Raw genomic sequence first — 14,759 nt, forward strand, 5'->3', positions numbered from 1 at the left:
ATAAAATGCTACATAAATATCTGTTAAGTGAATGATGTATTTTTCCTTTGTAGTTTACTATATCCCATGTTCTTACACAGAGAAGATGGAATATCTGCTCACAACTTCACTTACATGTTCATTCATTAATTAAACAAATAACAAATATATTCTATAAACCAGGCATTGTTCTAGGACTAAAAACAAAACAGTGAACTACAGAAAGTTATTGCCTTCAATAGGACTTACATTCTAGTGGGGAAAATAGACAATAAATATTACAAACAAGTAATTTGACAAGGACAAGAAAGATATATTGGGGATCTCTTTAGTTATTTTGTATTCTATATAATAAAAGCCTAAGCGATTGTTACGGTGGAACAACCAGAACGACCGGTCACTATGATGCCACTGACCACCAGGTGTTAGACACTCAACACAGGAGCTGCCCCCTGGTGGTCATTACACTCCCACAGGGGGAGCGCTGCTCAGCCAGAAGCCAGGTTCACGGTTGGCGAGCGCAGCAGTGGTGGTGGGAGCCTCTCCGACCTCCACGGCAGTGCTAAGGAGCAGCGAGCTGAGTGGTAAGGAGCAGTGAACATTCCATGGGGAATGGGCCTAAGCCGGCAGGTGGACATCCCCAGAGGGGTCCCAAACTGCAAGAGGGCACAGGTCATGCTGAGGGACCCCTCCCCCTGTCAGTGCATGGATTTCATGCACCAGGCCTCTAGTTTGAAAATAAAAGAATTTAGCACAGTATGTAAACATAATTCCTAAGAAGCTACTGATTTTATTTTACTATTTTTCTAGGCAAAGTGTTCTTTGTCCAAGTTTGAATAAGGTGTATCCAGGTCTGGGTTCACCAAAATAGCTGGCCTTCACCTACTTTCTCACCTTTGTGACTTGTCCTGACATTCCTTCCTCCTAGCAGAGGGTAACTATTCTTTATTAGAGTGAAAGTTTGGCCATACAGTTCAAAACACTCCCAGCTGTGTGACCTTGAATGAGTCACTTGGGCTTCAATTTTCAGAAAAAAGAAAGGTTGTTCTAGATAGTTTCTAAGATTAAATCTTCTTTATGGTGAATTATAAATCTAGGTTTCCAAATCAATGCTTACAAACACCCCATATAGCCAAATTAATTAAAAATTAACATGTGCTAAGATGGAACACATTAAAATGCTTAGGATTATTCATTTAGTGCTGTAAACATATATTTCCCTGAGCAAACACTTTGCCAGAAATCACCACCACAAAAGGAAATATACCTAGTATACCTCATTAACTAAAAAACATTCTATTCCCATGACCCACAGTTATGTTAAACAAAGAGCTGGAGTGAGACAAAACAAAGAAATCCATTTTTCCCTAAATCAATACAATCTTTTTCTAAACCACTCATTTTCTAATTTTACTTCTAGTGTGATTTGGGGGTTTTTAATTAATTAGGTCATTTTCCTGTGGGGGAAAAATGCTTAAAGGCCTCTGATTCCATCTATACTAGAGGAAGCTGCTCACCTGGATTCATTTCCTAGTTTGTAATTGACAGGAGCACTCTGGAAACCATTTTCTTGAAACAAAATAATAAAAATAATAACATATAAATGACCTTTGACACAAAATAATAAAAATAATAAAATATAAATGACCTAGTACCTCTCAGTTGATACCCTCTAAGCATTTATCAAAATAATCACCTTGTCTCTTATACTGATGGAAAAGCTTCAGCACAGGCATGTCGACTGACCTTATAGTCCATGACCAATCCAGCAAGATGGTGCTAGGACAGTGCAGTGGGTAGAAAGTGACCCAGATCTGGAGTCGTAGGCCTGGGCCCCAGTGCAATTCTGCTGCTTAGAAGACCTATGCTTTGTTAGGGTGGTGGTGACCTTGGAGAGGGAGGAGTGTCTTAGTCACTCAGACCCTCTGTGTCTTCATACATCAAATGGAAATAAACACATATACTGTGTGTTTTGTGGGGCTGCTGTCTAGCTCCAATGATATAAAGAATATAAAAGTGCTTTACAAAGCATTATATAAATGTTAGTTATAGTCATGTAATAACAGTCAAAATCTTGGAGTAGAACTGGAAATTAGATGCAAGAGGCTGATTCCCAGGCAAGTTTAGTCATTTAAGACATTGAATATCACAATTAGGCAGTACTTCCAAAATTGAATTTCACACTCCATAAGATGATTGCATACTGATCACCACTTCCCCAACAAGGGGTTATTGAACTATGGCCTAGACTCTTCTAAGAATTTGCTTCTGTCTGTTAAAGAAAAGTTAATTCCTTATACTGAATGGGAACTTCTCAGCGTCCCCTCACTTGCCTTTTGTGCTAACTCCTTTCTCACAAGGCAGTTATCCAACAGCCAGGGTGCCAGGTTTTCTTTTCTCCATACCTTCAACTGTACTTCACATGATGCTTTTCACTTTTCTTAGCATCTCCGTCTAAGTCTTCTAGACATGTTCACTTATTGACTGATCTTACTAAACAGAAAATAAATGATTTATCATCCCTGTTGTTTGGGGCGCTCAACTTCTTTTTCATGAACATTCACTGGATCTCCGTTTCCTCACAATTGCAAAGATAAATAATACCAAATATGGTGAGTTGGTTTCTCAGTAATCAGGGAACATGCCTGTCTATGCCTTTCTTCTTTTAAGGCTTACCAATACCAGGTCCCTGCCACCTCCTATCTTCCACTTTCTGTCCAATTGTCCTCTGAGGCAGTAAAACTTCATTTGCCCTAGAACAAACTTATGGATATATGCAAATTTTCTCAACATGTCTCACTGACAATACTCAGAGACAAACAAAAACATTATTAGATAAATGCCAAGTTCTGTGAAGACAATTTACCTAGTGCTCCCTGAATTCTTCAAATAGCTCACTAAACAATTTAAAACTCATACACTTCAGTTTTCTTTTTTAAAAAGGAACAAGACAACACATTGTAAACAATGCCAAGATAATTACAGCTTTCTGCTTAAAAATAAGTTGGTAGATATTTTAAGTTCATCCTCAGATATATTACACTATCCATTTGTGGAGTTACTGCATTCCAATAGTGTTGTCTTCAGTCTGAGGATCTGTACCGCCAGAACACCATTATTTTGGAGAGAATCATGCCATGATCACAAACATAGACATGTGGAATCTCTCACATACAGACAGGTATTCCCTTTCAAAATGTAGGAAAGCACAAAATGTAGAGGCTCTGGCCCTAACCAGTTTGGCTCAGTGGATAGAGCGTCGGCCTGTGGACTGAAAGGCCCCAGATTTGATTCCAGTCAAGGGCATGTACCTGGGTTGCGGGCACATCCCCAGTAGGAGGTGTGCAGGAGGCAGCTGATCGATGTTTCTCTCTCATCGATGTTTCTAACTCTCTATTCCTCTCCCTTCCTCTCTGTAAAAAATCAATAAAATATATTTTAAAAATATTTAAAAAAATGTAGAGGCTCTGGATATATCAATCAACATGGAAAACTCTTGGGTAAATGCAAAGAGATGTGTAAAGAATATCTATATGATAAACTCAACCTTACTTTACATTTCACCCTCAAAACTGTCTGAAAAATATAAGTTCCAATGCTGGCAAGTAGCCTTGTAAGCTCCCCAATTTTCTAGCAATGATACCTTTCTCCCCCATTCATTTTGATAGCTAATTTAAAATTCTCTCTCCTATTTCATGTTCTGAAATTTACCCTAACTTACAATAATTTATAGTTCATCATCCCTTGTTCTTCTCATGATTTATCCCTAGAATTAAGAGTATCCTCTAGTATTAACATACTTTTCTAATTGTCCAGAGAAACAGGTTGTTCCATGATGCAAGCACTTGAACCAAGGCATGCAGTTTTGCTGCAAATTATTTGGGATGAAGACCTGTTGCCTAAATGTGAATTTACTCTTAGCTCTACCCTTCTTCTATGTTTCCTTTCTTCCCATTACAGAGTAGTGTTTTGATGCCCACTCAAGGACCCCAGTGTCAACGGGAAACTACTATAGCCAAAATTTAGGCCAAAGTCAATGCAAAATGTTCAGAGCATAAGAGACTTTATCTCCCCTTCAAAGATATAGACTTACCCAACTGCTGTATTATGGTTAATTCTTTGTAGCATTTACTTAATACTGTAATGGAGTTCAACATTTTTTATAAAGATGGAAGATAAAGACTATGGAAACATTAAAACTAGTACCTTTTGAAGGAGAAATCATTAAAAAATATATCCAGTTAATACTTAAAGGTTCCTGCCTGTAATATTCTATTAAGGACTGACTTGAGAAAACAAGATGAACTGTAGTTATCAGTAATCTGCCTTCTTCCAAGGTCAAGAGAAGGGCTACAGTTTGCTGACATGGTTGGCTGGGAGCTATTAGGTGTGCTATCTTCCTAAAGTATACATCTGGGCATGGTAAAAGCCCATGCTTAATGCCACATCAGTTAACTCAGGAGTTATAGATAGTTAAACTCTGATGTCAGTGACATTGAAGTCCAGGCTACAAAACTTACAGCCCTGGGCATAGATGGTCTCTCACTTAAAGATCATGACTTCAGGAGGGAAAGGATGACATGAGGCAGGGATAAGCAACTATGAACCAGCTGCTGGAACAACATATGCCATTATGTAATGGTCATAAATCAGAGAGTACTTGAGATTAAACAAAAAAAGTCTTAATCCTGACACTTATTAGCTATGTGACCATGAAAACTCACAGAGTCACTCTGAATCTCCGTTACTTCTTGTGAAGAATGAAGACATTGTCACCAGGTCGGTCAGTTAGACCACAGTTGTGATTAAGCTTTGTAAACTTGTAGAGCTTTAGGTAAATGTCAGCTTTTGTCATCAACACCATAATAGTTATCATCTCACCATAATAGAAAAGTTATATGGCCTATAGAGGATTTAAAAAATGCATAAGAAAGGGTAATTTCAAAGACCCACTCTAGTCATTAAAATAAGTTTAGAAGGTACAGAAATATGACTCTACCTACTTCTACCATAATTCATAAATGAATTATCTTAGAAAGGAGTCTAAGATAATTCATTTATGACAGGCTTCAACACATTTTGGGGGAAAATAAGATGCACCATGCAGCTGTGTAGTAACAGCATCTCTAGTTGTTTTAATGTGAAGTTTATTTTACTCTATCATCTATCTATCTATCATCTATCTATCTATCTATCTATCTATCTATCTATCATCTATCTATCATCTTGAGTGTTTCAAAATTGTTTCAGACATCATGACATTGTACCCTAATACCTTGAACCTGTTGCTCCTAAAAATAATGATATTGTCCTATCTAATCACAATGTCATTGCCATAGTCAAGACATTAACATGGATGTATTATCTCACATAAAATTCATATTCCAATTTCTCTAACCTTGACCCAAATAATTATAGTTTTTTTAAAAAAATCTAAAACTTAATCAAAACTCATGTCTTGCAATTGAATGGTATGATACTTTAATTTCCTTTAACCTAGCATAGTCTCTTCTAACATTGACTTTTTTTAAAGAATTTAGGAAAATTGCCTTAAAGAATGTTATAACATCTGGATTTGTATATTTCCTAATGGTTGGATTCAAGTTAAATACTTTAGCAAGACTATTACATAGGTATGTTGTATACTTCCTACTATATCATATCAACTGGCACCTGTCAATTTGTCCTAGTATTGACGATGCTAAATTTCATCATTTGAATTAAGAAGGTTTGTTCCAGACCTCTACATTGTAAAGGTATCTTCTTTGTATATAAGCCATCTGGGAGGTAATTTTTTGATATCCCTCACTTACATTAAAATAGGGGGTGGGGCTTCATTGAAACAAAGCAACATGACCACAGGGGAACCTACTCCATTCACCCATTTACTTATAGTTTGTTCCCCTTCTCTTTAAGATGCAGCCTGTAATCTAGTAGGAGATTTTTGACAAGGAAGCACTTAATGACTGCAAATCAACTTTAGTGTCAATGAAAATTGCAGCATTAAATAGGCAAAATGGCTGAAAAAGAAAGTAGGTGATGGGGTTAGGTGGGTTAATTCTTTTAGGGTGGTATTTGGCAAGGTTATTTCTAGCCCAGAAAGAACTAAGGTAAAATTCAGGTAGAGGGCAAGAGAGGACTCTTATAAATCTCTCTTGTGTCAGGCCCTCCTACAGACACACTGATATGTAGCCCTCCTTCCCTCATCTCCAAGCAGACTTACAGACTTTGTCTACTCTCACATAGACCATGCAGGCCCAACACAGTGCTGATAATCTGGACTGACATCCTTGCCTCTCTTCTGTCCTTCCCAGGAACTCATGAACTCAGTGAGAGCAGAGCTTCTTTTTGCATCTAGATGTCCCTAACAGCCAGCACATCTATAGGGATGCAAAATTTCTCAGGAAACATTTAATGTTTAGAGTGCAACAGTAAATGATAGTTCTATTAACTCATCCTTCGCTTTCTGCTTTTAAGAGATAGAGTTGACATTCAAATCAAGACATTCTGGCTTTGGAACCCACATTCTTAACCACTATTGACAGAACAGTTCCCACAACATTTGACCTCAATGTGCAAAGGTTCATTATGTAAGATAAAATCACTAGCCTTTACTCAGGCATTAAAACTCCTCTCCACAGTGTGGAGGTTTCGCAAATGATTTTGGTTGTATATATATATATATATATATATATATATATATATATATATACAGAACTACTTTATGACACAGAAATTCCAATTCTGGCTATATATCCAAGGAAATCCAAAACGCTAATTTGAAAGAACATATGCTCCCTTACCAGTATGTTCATTGCACTTTATTTACAATAGACAAGCTATGGAAACAACCCAAGTGCCCATCAATAGACAAGCAGACAAAGAAGACATGGTACATATATAAAATGCAATATTACTTGGCCATAAAAAGTATGAAAGCTTACCATTTGCAGCAACATGGATAAACATAAATGGTATTATGCTAAGTGCAATAAGTCAGAAAGCACAAGTACCATATAATTTTACTTAGACGTGGAATCTAAAGAAAAAAACAAACAAACAAAACAGAAATAGAATCATAGATACAGTGAAAAAACTGAGGGTTTCTAGATGGGAGGGGGGTTGTAGGGTAGGTGAAAAAGTGAAGTGATTGTGAAGTACAAATTGGTAATTACAAAATAGTCACAGGGATATAAAGTATAGCATAGGGAATATAGTCTATAATATTATAATAACTATGTATGATGCCAGGTGTTAGAATTATAGGGGGATAACTTTGTAAATTATATAATTGTCTAACTACTATTATATACACCTAAAACTAATATAAAATAATACTGAATGTCAACTGTAATTAAAAAATTAAGTTATAAAAACAACAATAATAAAAGTCCTCTCTGTATTGCTCTCAACCTATTTCTCTAATCTTACTTCCCAATATATATTCCTTCCAACATAGGTGATTCTCTTCACTGGTTTTAAACCCTTCATGTTAAAAATTCCCATAATCAGAAATGACATTATTTCTATAATGTTACCTACTTGCAAATCTCTATTAGCATAATTTTAAAGACTTGATTCAAAGGCTAACTACTCCATAAAAACTTTTCCATTCTTGCCTCAGGATGTCCTTTTTTTTTTTCTGAATTCTCAAAGAACTTTAAACTTTAACTCGTCACTCTCTATCTTGAGTTTTGATTAAACACCATAACTCAGTGCCCATCCCTTTTTAGACTATACTAGTAAGCACCTTTAAAGTAACACTCATGTTTGCCTGTCTCCATATGTCTCTAACATCTAGAAGGGTAACTTGCATCTAATAGGTACTTAATGTATGTTTTCCACATAATGCAAACGTTCCTTGAATAATCCTGGCCTCAAGTCATATTTTGTTCATTCTATCTACTTACAGGAGAATATCCTCTATTATTTTCCATCTGTCCAAAGCTGATCTTCTCCATGAAACCTTTCTAAATATCTATCCTAAACTTTTGGAGGTGCCAATATGGTCATAACCTGGATTGTGGTGATGGCAATAGAAATGTATACATAGGTCCAAACTCATCAAATTGCATAGATTAAGCATGTGCAGTTTTTTCGTATACCTCAATAAAGCTGGGGGAAAATATTTTAGAAATAATAAAATGTAGAGAAGAAACCAAGATGGCGGCATAGGTAAACACCTAAACTGCTGCCTCGCACAACAATTTCAAAACTAGAACTAAAAGACAAAACAGACATCATCCAGAACCACAGGAAGGCTGGCTGAGTGGAAATTCTATAACTAGAAGGAAAGAGAAAAGCACACTGACACTCAGAGGAGCTGCAGGAGGCAGAGGTACTGAGACACGTGCGTGGAGAGGACTGGCAACTGAGTGTGCAGCTGGCTTTCTCAAGCGGGAGGGAAACAAAAGCTCCCGACTGCACAGAACTTCAATTCCAGGTGAGACTCTGGGGACCCAGACACATACAGGGTGAAACTGGACTGTCAGGAAAGACAAAAGCACACTGATACTCAGAGGAACTGAGGAAGGCAGAGGTACCAAGGCGCGCACGCAGAGAGGACTGGCAACTGAGTGCGCGGCTGGCTTTCTCAAGCGGGAGGGAGACAAAAGCTCCTGACTGCACTGAACTCCAGTTCCGGGCAAGACTCTGGAGACCCAAACTCATTCGGGGAGAAACTGGACTGTCTGGCAGTGGGCAGAACTCAAGGATGGCTTTCTCTCAGAGGTGCTTGCAGCAATTACCACGGGACACTGAGACACAGGGGCCTATTAGGGCAGGCCTGACGGGAAACCAATGCTGTCGGCTCTGCCCTGAGACTCTGCCCCATCCAAGCTGAGCACAGATGCTTTTGCAAGTCTTGTCTCATAAGGGTGTCTCCAGAACAGAAGTTCTCCCATTGTAGACATAGCTGTATCTCACAGTCAATTGGCCTGGAGGTCAAGTCCTCCCAGTGATTCCAACAACAATCAAGGCTTAACTACAACAAGACTGTGCACAAAGCCCACAAAGGGGTGCACCAAGAGTGTCCACTGGGGAGGCTGAGCCACTGAGCCCTATAGGACACCTAGCACACAAAGCCACTCTGTCAACTCCGGGAAGCAGCCAAAATGCGGAGACAAAGAAACAGATCACAAATTAAAGAAATGGAGGAAAGCAAACGACTAGATATAGAGTTCAAAACTATGGTTACAAGGTTTTTCAAGAATTTTCTAGAAAAGGCCGATAAATTTAGCAAGACCCTCAAGGATATGAAAAAGGACCAACTAGAAATTAAGCATACACTGACTGAAATAAAAAATATTATACAGAGATCTAACAGCAGACTAGAGGATCGCAAGAATCAAGTCAAAGATTTGAAATACAAAGAAGCAAAAAACACTCAACTGGAAAAGCAAAAAGCAAAAAGAATCCTAAAATATGAATATAGTGTAAGGAGCCTCTGGGACAACTTCAAGCGTACCAACATCAGAATTATGGTGGTGCCAGAAGAAGAGCGAGAGCAAGATACTGAAAACCTATTTGAAGAAATAATGACCAAAAACTTTCACACCTGGTTAAAGAAATAGACTTACAAGTCCATGAAGCACACAGAACCCCAAACAAAAGGAATCCAAAGACTACTACACCAAGACACATCATAATTAAAATGCCAAGAGCAAAAGACAGAGAGAATATTAAAAGCAGCAAGAGAAAAACAGTTACCTACAAGGGAGCACCCATACGATTGTCAGGTGATTTCTCAACAGAAACTATGCAGGCCAGATGGTAGTGGCAAGAAATATTCAAAGTGATGAATAGCAAGAACCTACAACCAAGATTACTCTACCCAGCAAAGCTATCATTCAGAATTGAAGGGCAGATAAAGAGCTTCACAGATAAGAAAAAGCTAAAGGAGTTCATCACCACCAAACCAGTATTACATGAAATGCTGAAAAGTATTATTTAAGAAGAGGAAGAAGAAGAAAAAGGTAAAGATAAAAATTATGAAGAACAAATACATGTTTATCAACAAGTGAATCTAAAAATCAAGTGAATAAAAAAATCTGATGAACAGAATAAACTGGTGAATATAATAGAATCAGGGGCATAGAAAGGGAGTAGACTGACAATTCTCGGGGGGAAAGGGGTGTGGGGGGTGCAGGAAGAGACTGGAAAAAAATCATACACCTATGAATGAGGACAGTGGGGGTTGGGGTAAGGGCAGAGGGTGGGGTGGGAACCGGGTGGAGGGGAGGTATGGGGGGAAAAAGAAGAACAATTGTAATAATCTGAACAATAAAGATTTGTTAAATTAAAAAAATTTAAAAATTAAAAAAAAACCAAAATGTATAGACCTGGAGCTTGGATTCTAATCCAGTCACAAAATTGACTAGTTATTGATATGGCAGACTACTTAATATTCCTGTGTCTCAATTTCCTAATATGGAAATAATAATAGCAAAGTAATAATAAAAATATAACATGGTTATATTTTTTCAGTATGGATTAAATGAGTTAAGACAAAGTACATAAAATAGTATTGCCATGTCATAAGCACTCAATAAAAGTTCATCATCATTCCACATTTTTATCATGGTTTATAAAGATCACTTGGTAATGATTATTTACCAATTGGTGACATATGTTTTATTTTTTATAGGAACTTAAATTTAAATCAAGTATTAATTAATTTTAAGGGGCATATCTTGTTTTCTTTAACTATGGGATAACTTTGATCATTGAGCATATTTTACGTTACAAGAACATAGCTAAGTGCTTTCTATAAATATTTCATTCAATGTGATAACAGTATAAGCTAACTACTATTTTCATATTAAAGATAAAGCAAAATAAAAACAAATATTTAGAGAGATTAATAAGTTTTAAAATTGTCTAAGCTAGTAAGTAGTAGAGCTAGGATAGTTCTTGAAGGCAAATATAATAGTTAATTTATGTTTCTCAAAGTGCTTAATATATGTTCATTTACACATTTTTCCTTATTGCTACGTAGGTTTTTGCTATGATATTTGAAGCATATATACTTGGTATTATTACTTTTCATTTTTAATATACTTTAATACAGAGAACATACTTTTCACTTTTAACATGCTTTTTAAAAAAGTTTATCTTATTTTAATATAAATCCTTCTTTTACATCAATGACAAGAACATATTCATATATATATATGTATATATATATGTGTGTATATATATATACATATATATATGTGTATATATATATATATATATATATATATATATAGAGAGAGAGAGAGAGAGAGAGAGAGAGGTAGTATGCAAATTAGGCCAGGATTCCATAATGGGTCATGACCGGACAGGAGGAGGTTGTACGTGCAGGTTGCCTGTAGCAGAAATGGAGACAGAGACAGGGGAGCCTGCCCAAGCCACCGTGGTGGCTCAGGCAGCCCCGGAGTGGACACAAGCAGGGGGGCTGGGGGATGCTGCAAGTCAGGCGCAGGTCCCAGCTCCCCGTGGGGTGCCTCCTCACAGGGCAGGAGGTGGGGTGCCTCCTCGTGCAATTTCAATCGTGCACTGGGCCTCTAGTATTTTAATAAAAGTAGAGACTTTTTTTTTTTTACTGTTTTCCATGCTTTTGTGTTAATGTATATCAACTTATATTTAGCTTTTAGCTATGTTACATTTATGTGGGTTGATGCTGTTTCCATATGATCTTACTAGTGTTGAAAGAAATGCCAAAGAACCTTTTCTACTTGATTTATCAAAGTGGAAAATGGGGCTCAGACAGATGAGGAACATAGCAATATTGCTTAGTCAGCAAGGGGAAAAGAGGGACAGAACCTAAATTCTACATTCTCACTATTGTGTCCTTTTTGCTAAGCTATGCTACCTTCTGCTTACAAATAACTGTCATGATTTTCACATCCTAATCCAGTCCACCTACTATGTGGTTTTGAACCAGTGCTTTCTGTTTACCTTTTAATACATGTTCCCCAATAAGAAGCAAATGGGAAGACATGCAAATTGGAAAAACTTGAAGAAGTACAAGCCCTGTGCTCTGCATAGTGCAATTTCCCCCTCTGTGCCTTCCCAATGCCCCCAAATGTCTTTTCTCCACATGTATTTAAAGCAGCACTACTGAAAATGAGGTCAACGGATGGGTGTCTGACTAAGAAATGTTTATCACCCTGTGATGAGACAAATACAGAGAGTATTTAGAAAAAATTACAGCAATTAAATAGAGTAATTTATCCTTGCTAAATGTGATAATGGTAAAACTTGGGTCCTCCATTTTTTTTTTTACTTTCTTAGTAACTAATTTTAATCTTACCTAATAAAAGTGAAACATGCAAATTAACCATCACTCCGCTACACCCACAGCCAATCAGAGTGACTATGCAAATTAACCCAACAAAGTTGGAGGTTAATTTGCATATGCAGGCACAGAGCGGTGTGAAACCTGCTATGAGGGGAAGCGGGGCAGTGGAGGGAGCTACTGGAGTGGTGCTCCAGACAGAAGCAAGGACTTGCCAGCTCTGGGCGGCCCAGGCACGGGGACATGCTGGCTCTGGGCAGCCTGGGAGTGGGAACGAGCCAGCTCCCAGGCAGCCGGGGAGCGGGGACTTGCTGGCTCCCAGTGGGAACAGGGATGTGCTGGCTCCTGGGAGGCTGGGGTGGGGAGCGGGGACTTGCTGGGTCCCGGACAGCTGGGAGTGAAGCCAGGGGCCTATTCTTGCATGAATATCATGCAACAGGCCTCTAGTTATACTCTATAAAAATACTGATCTCCAACAGACTGGGCAGAAGTCTTTCATAACAAAAAAACCTGAGAGGCCTGCTTTAGGGTCCGGGTTCAAGTGCCACCAATTCTTCCATAAAGCATTCCTGATGTTCCTGATGAACAGAGCTTTTAAATTTTTATAACATTTGACCTAAGCAAGCCTCTCTCATGCCTCTTAATAATTTTCCCTATGTTAGTAATTATTTGTGTTTTTCTACTCTCTTCTGAATAATTACAACCTCTTGGATGACAAATTATGTATCCATAACACCTCATAATTGGCATATAATTCATAAATTCACATTAAATATATGGACAGATGGATTATTTGTTCATAAGTATTCACAGGCTTAGACAGAGGAGAAGTTAAAAAATATATAAAGGGAGCATCCTTTCTTGAACTTGGATAGGGAAAAGAGTGGGAGCACAGAATTCCAGCCATGGGCAAACTACGGCCCGCGGGCCGGATCCGGCTGTTCTATCCAGTTCTCTTGCTCTCCCCTCCGCTCCTTTATTTTGAATTTATATTAGTTCACACAAACACTCCATCCATGCTTTTGTTCCGGCCCTCCGGTCCAGTTTAAGAACCCATTGTGGCCCTCGAGTCAAAAAGTTTGCCCACCCCTGACACTGCCCTAGACCTGAATACACACAAAAGTCCCTATTTCTGCATAATAAAAAGCTAATAAATGATCAAAAATTAAGTTTTAATTCAAACGTATCTCATGAGACTCTGAAGTACCCCTGAGATTTTAGTACAAGCCAAACAGATATCACACTATGGCAGTCTCCCACAAAACAACTTTCAGAACACTCAGTTGTGTGCATATGGATACCAACTCCAATGGATGCAGACTCCAGTCCTTTACTATTGGAGCTGATAATACTCCTACTTACTAATTAAGAAAAAAAGGACAGGAAATTTACTTCAGAAGTCAACTCTGGGACCCACTCACCAAAGTATTCGTCGGCAGGTGGATTTTCCATGTCATACAGCATCTTCTTGGTCAGGTGCTCTAGTTCATCTTCAGGGCGGAATGAGGGTGGACCAGCTGGAGGTCCCTTCGATCCTGTTTGTCCACTCTGTAAAGCAGAAAACACAGTCCTTTAAATGCAACCTAGACATCAACCAAGACAATCCAATCATGTTCGCGTTGTAAAGAAAAGCGCATTGATATGGCTATTAGGAGACCTGGGTTTTAGACCTGGTTTTATCAGTTTTGTGTCTGATCTTGGACACGGCACTTGATTTACATGCATCATCTATCAGGCTTTAGAAATCCATGTGTACAACAGACTCTACTTCATTCAACAATTGCTAGGAGTCACTGTGTACCAGTTGTATGTTTATCAAAATGATAGATACATAGAGCCTCCATCTTATGGAGCTTATAGTGAAATAAAATGAGAGATAAAGACACATCAAAAATGAAAGATAAAAAGTGCACCATCAGGGTACAAATGCCACCTCTCATATAGCCTGAGAGGAAGAATTCCAGAGAAGAGGTGGTGACAGACTAGGACACATTCAGCTAAAAGAGGTTCCTCACATTAAGGTGGCATAAGGAGCTCCTGGCGCTGTGTATTTCTGGAATATTTATAATGTTTGAGATAGAAAATGAAACACATCTATTGAATACAGGTGTCCAGAAGGTGAAGGGCCTTGTGTTCCAGTCAAGGAGTTTGAATAATGTTTTTCTTATCAGCACTACAACCAGCTAGATATCAAACGGGGAAGGTAAATCAGTAGCACTGACACTGGGCTGGTGTTTTACTCAGTGGGTGAGTCAGGAATCTAGCAACGTAACGGAATCAAGAGACAGGTGAAAGACACTTCAGGTAACCAACCAAGAGTCCAAAGTAAGTGGAGAAAGAAAGACCAGATGCCAGATGTAAAATTGCTTTGTGCTGTGTAAGTAAAAGGGAATGTATTATATTTCCCTTTGCTATATGATGACTTGGACCATTTCCAATATAACACTCCAACATCTTGAATCAAAGTATTAAAAATAGAAAGACTGTTATAGAAGATTTA

At 38.1% G+C, this 14,759-nt stretch overlaps 1 protein-coding gene across 10 annotated transcripts in view; it reads right to left on the reverse strand.

The window, feature by feature from the left end:
• The window catches only part of LPP (LIM domain containing preferred translocation partner in lipoma), a 740,460-nt gene that overhangs the window by 168,094 nt on the left and 557,607 nt on the right, over nucleotides 1-14,759 (reverse strand). For all 10 annotated transcript variants that reach the window (XM_080655359.1, XM_080655353.1, XM_080655356.1 and 7 more), the window contains one exon: nucleotides 13,681-13,807. In XM_080655359.1, the coding sequence (XP_080511485.1) occupies nucleotides 13,681-13,807 (127 nt within the window). The remainder of the gene's footprint in view (nucleotides 1-13,680; nucleotides 13,808-14,759) is intronic.

This window comes from Plecotus auritus, assembly GCF_963455305.1.
Source record: "Plecotus auritus genome assembly, chromosome: 2".
Taxonomy (NCBI): domain Eukaryota; kingdom Metazoa; phylum Chordata; class Mammalia; order Chiroptera; family Vespertilionidae; genus Plecotus; species Plecotus auritus.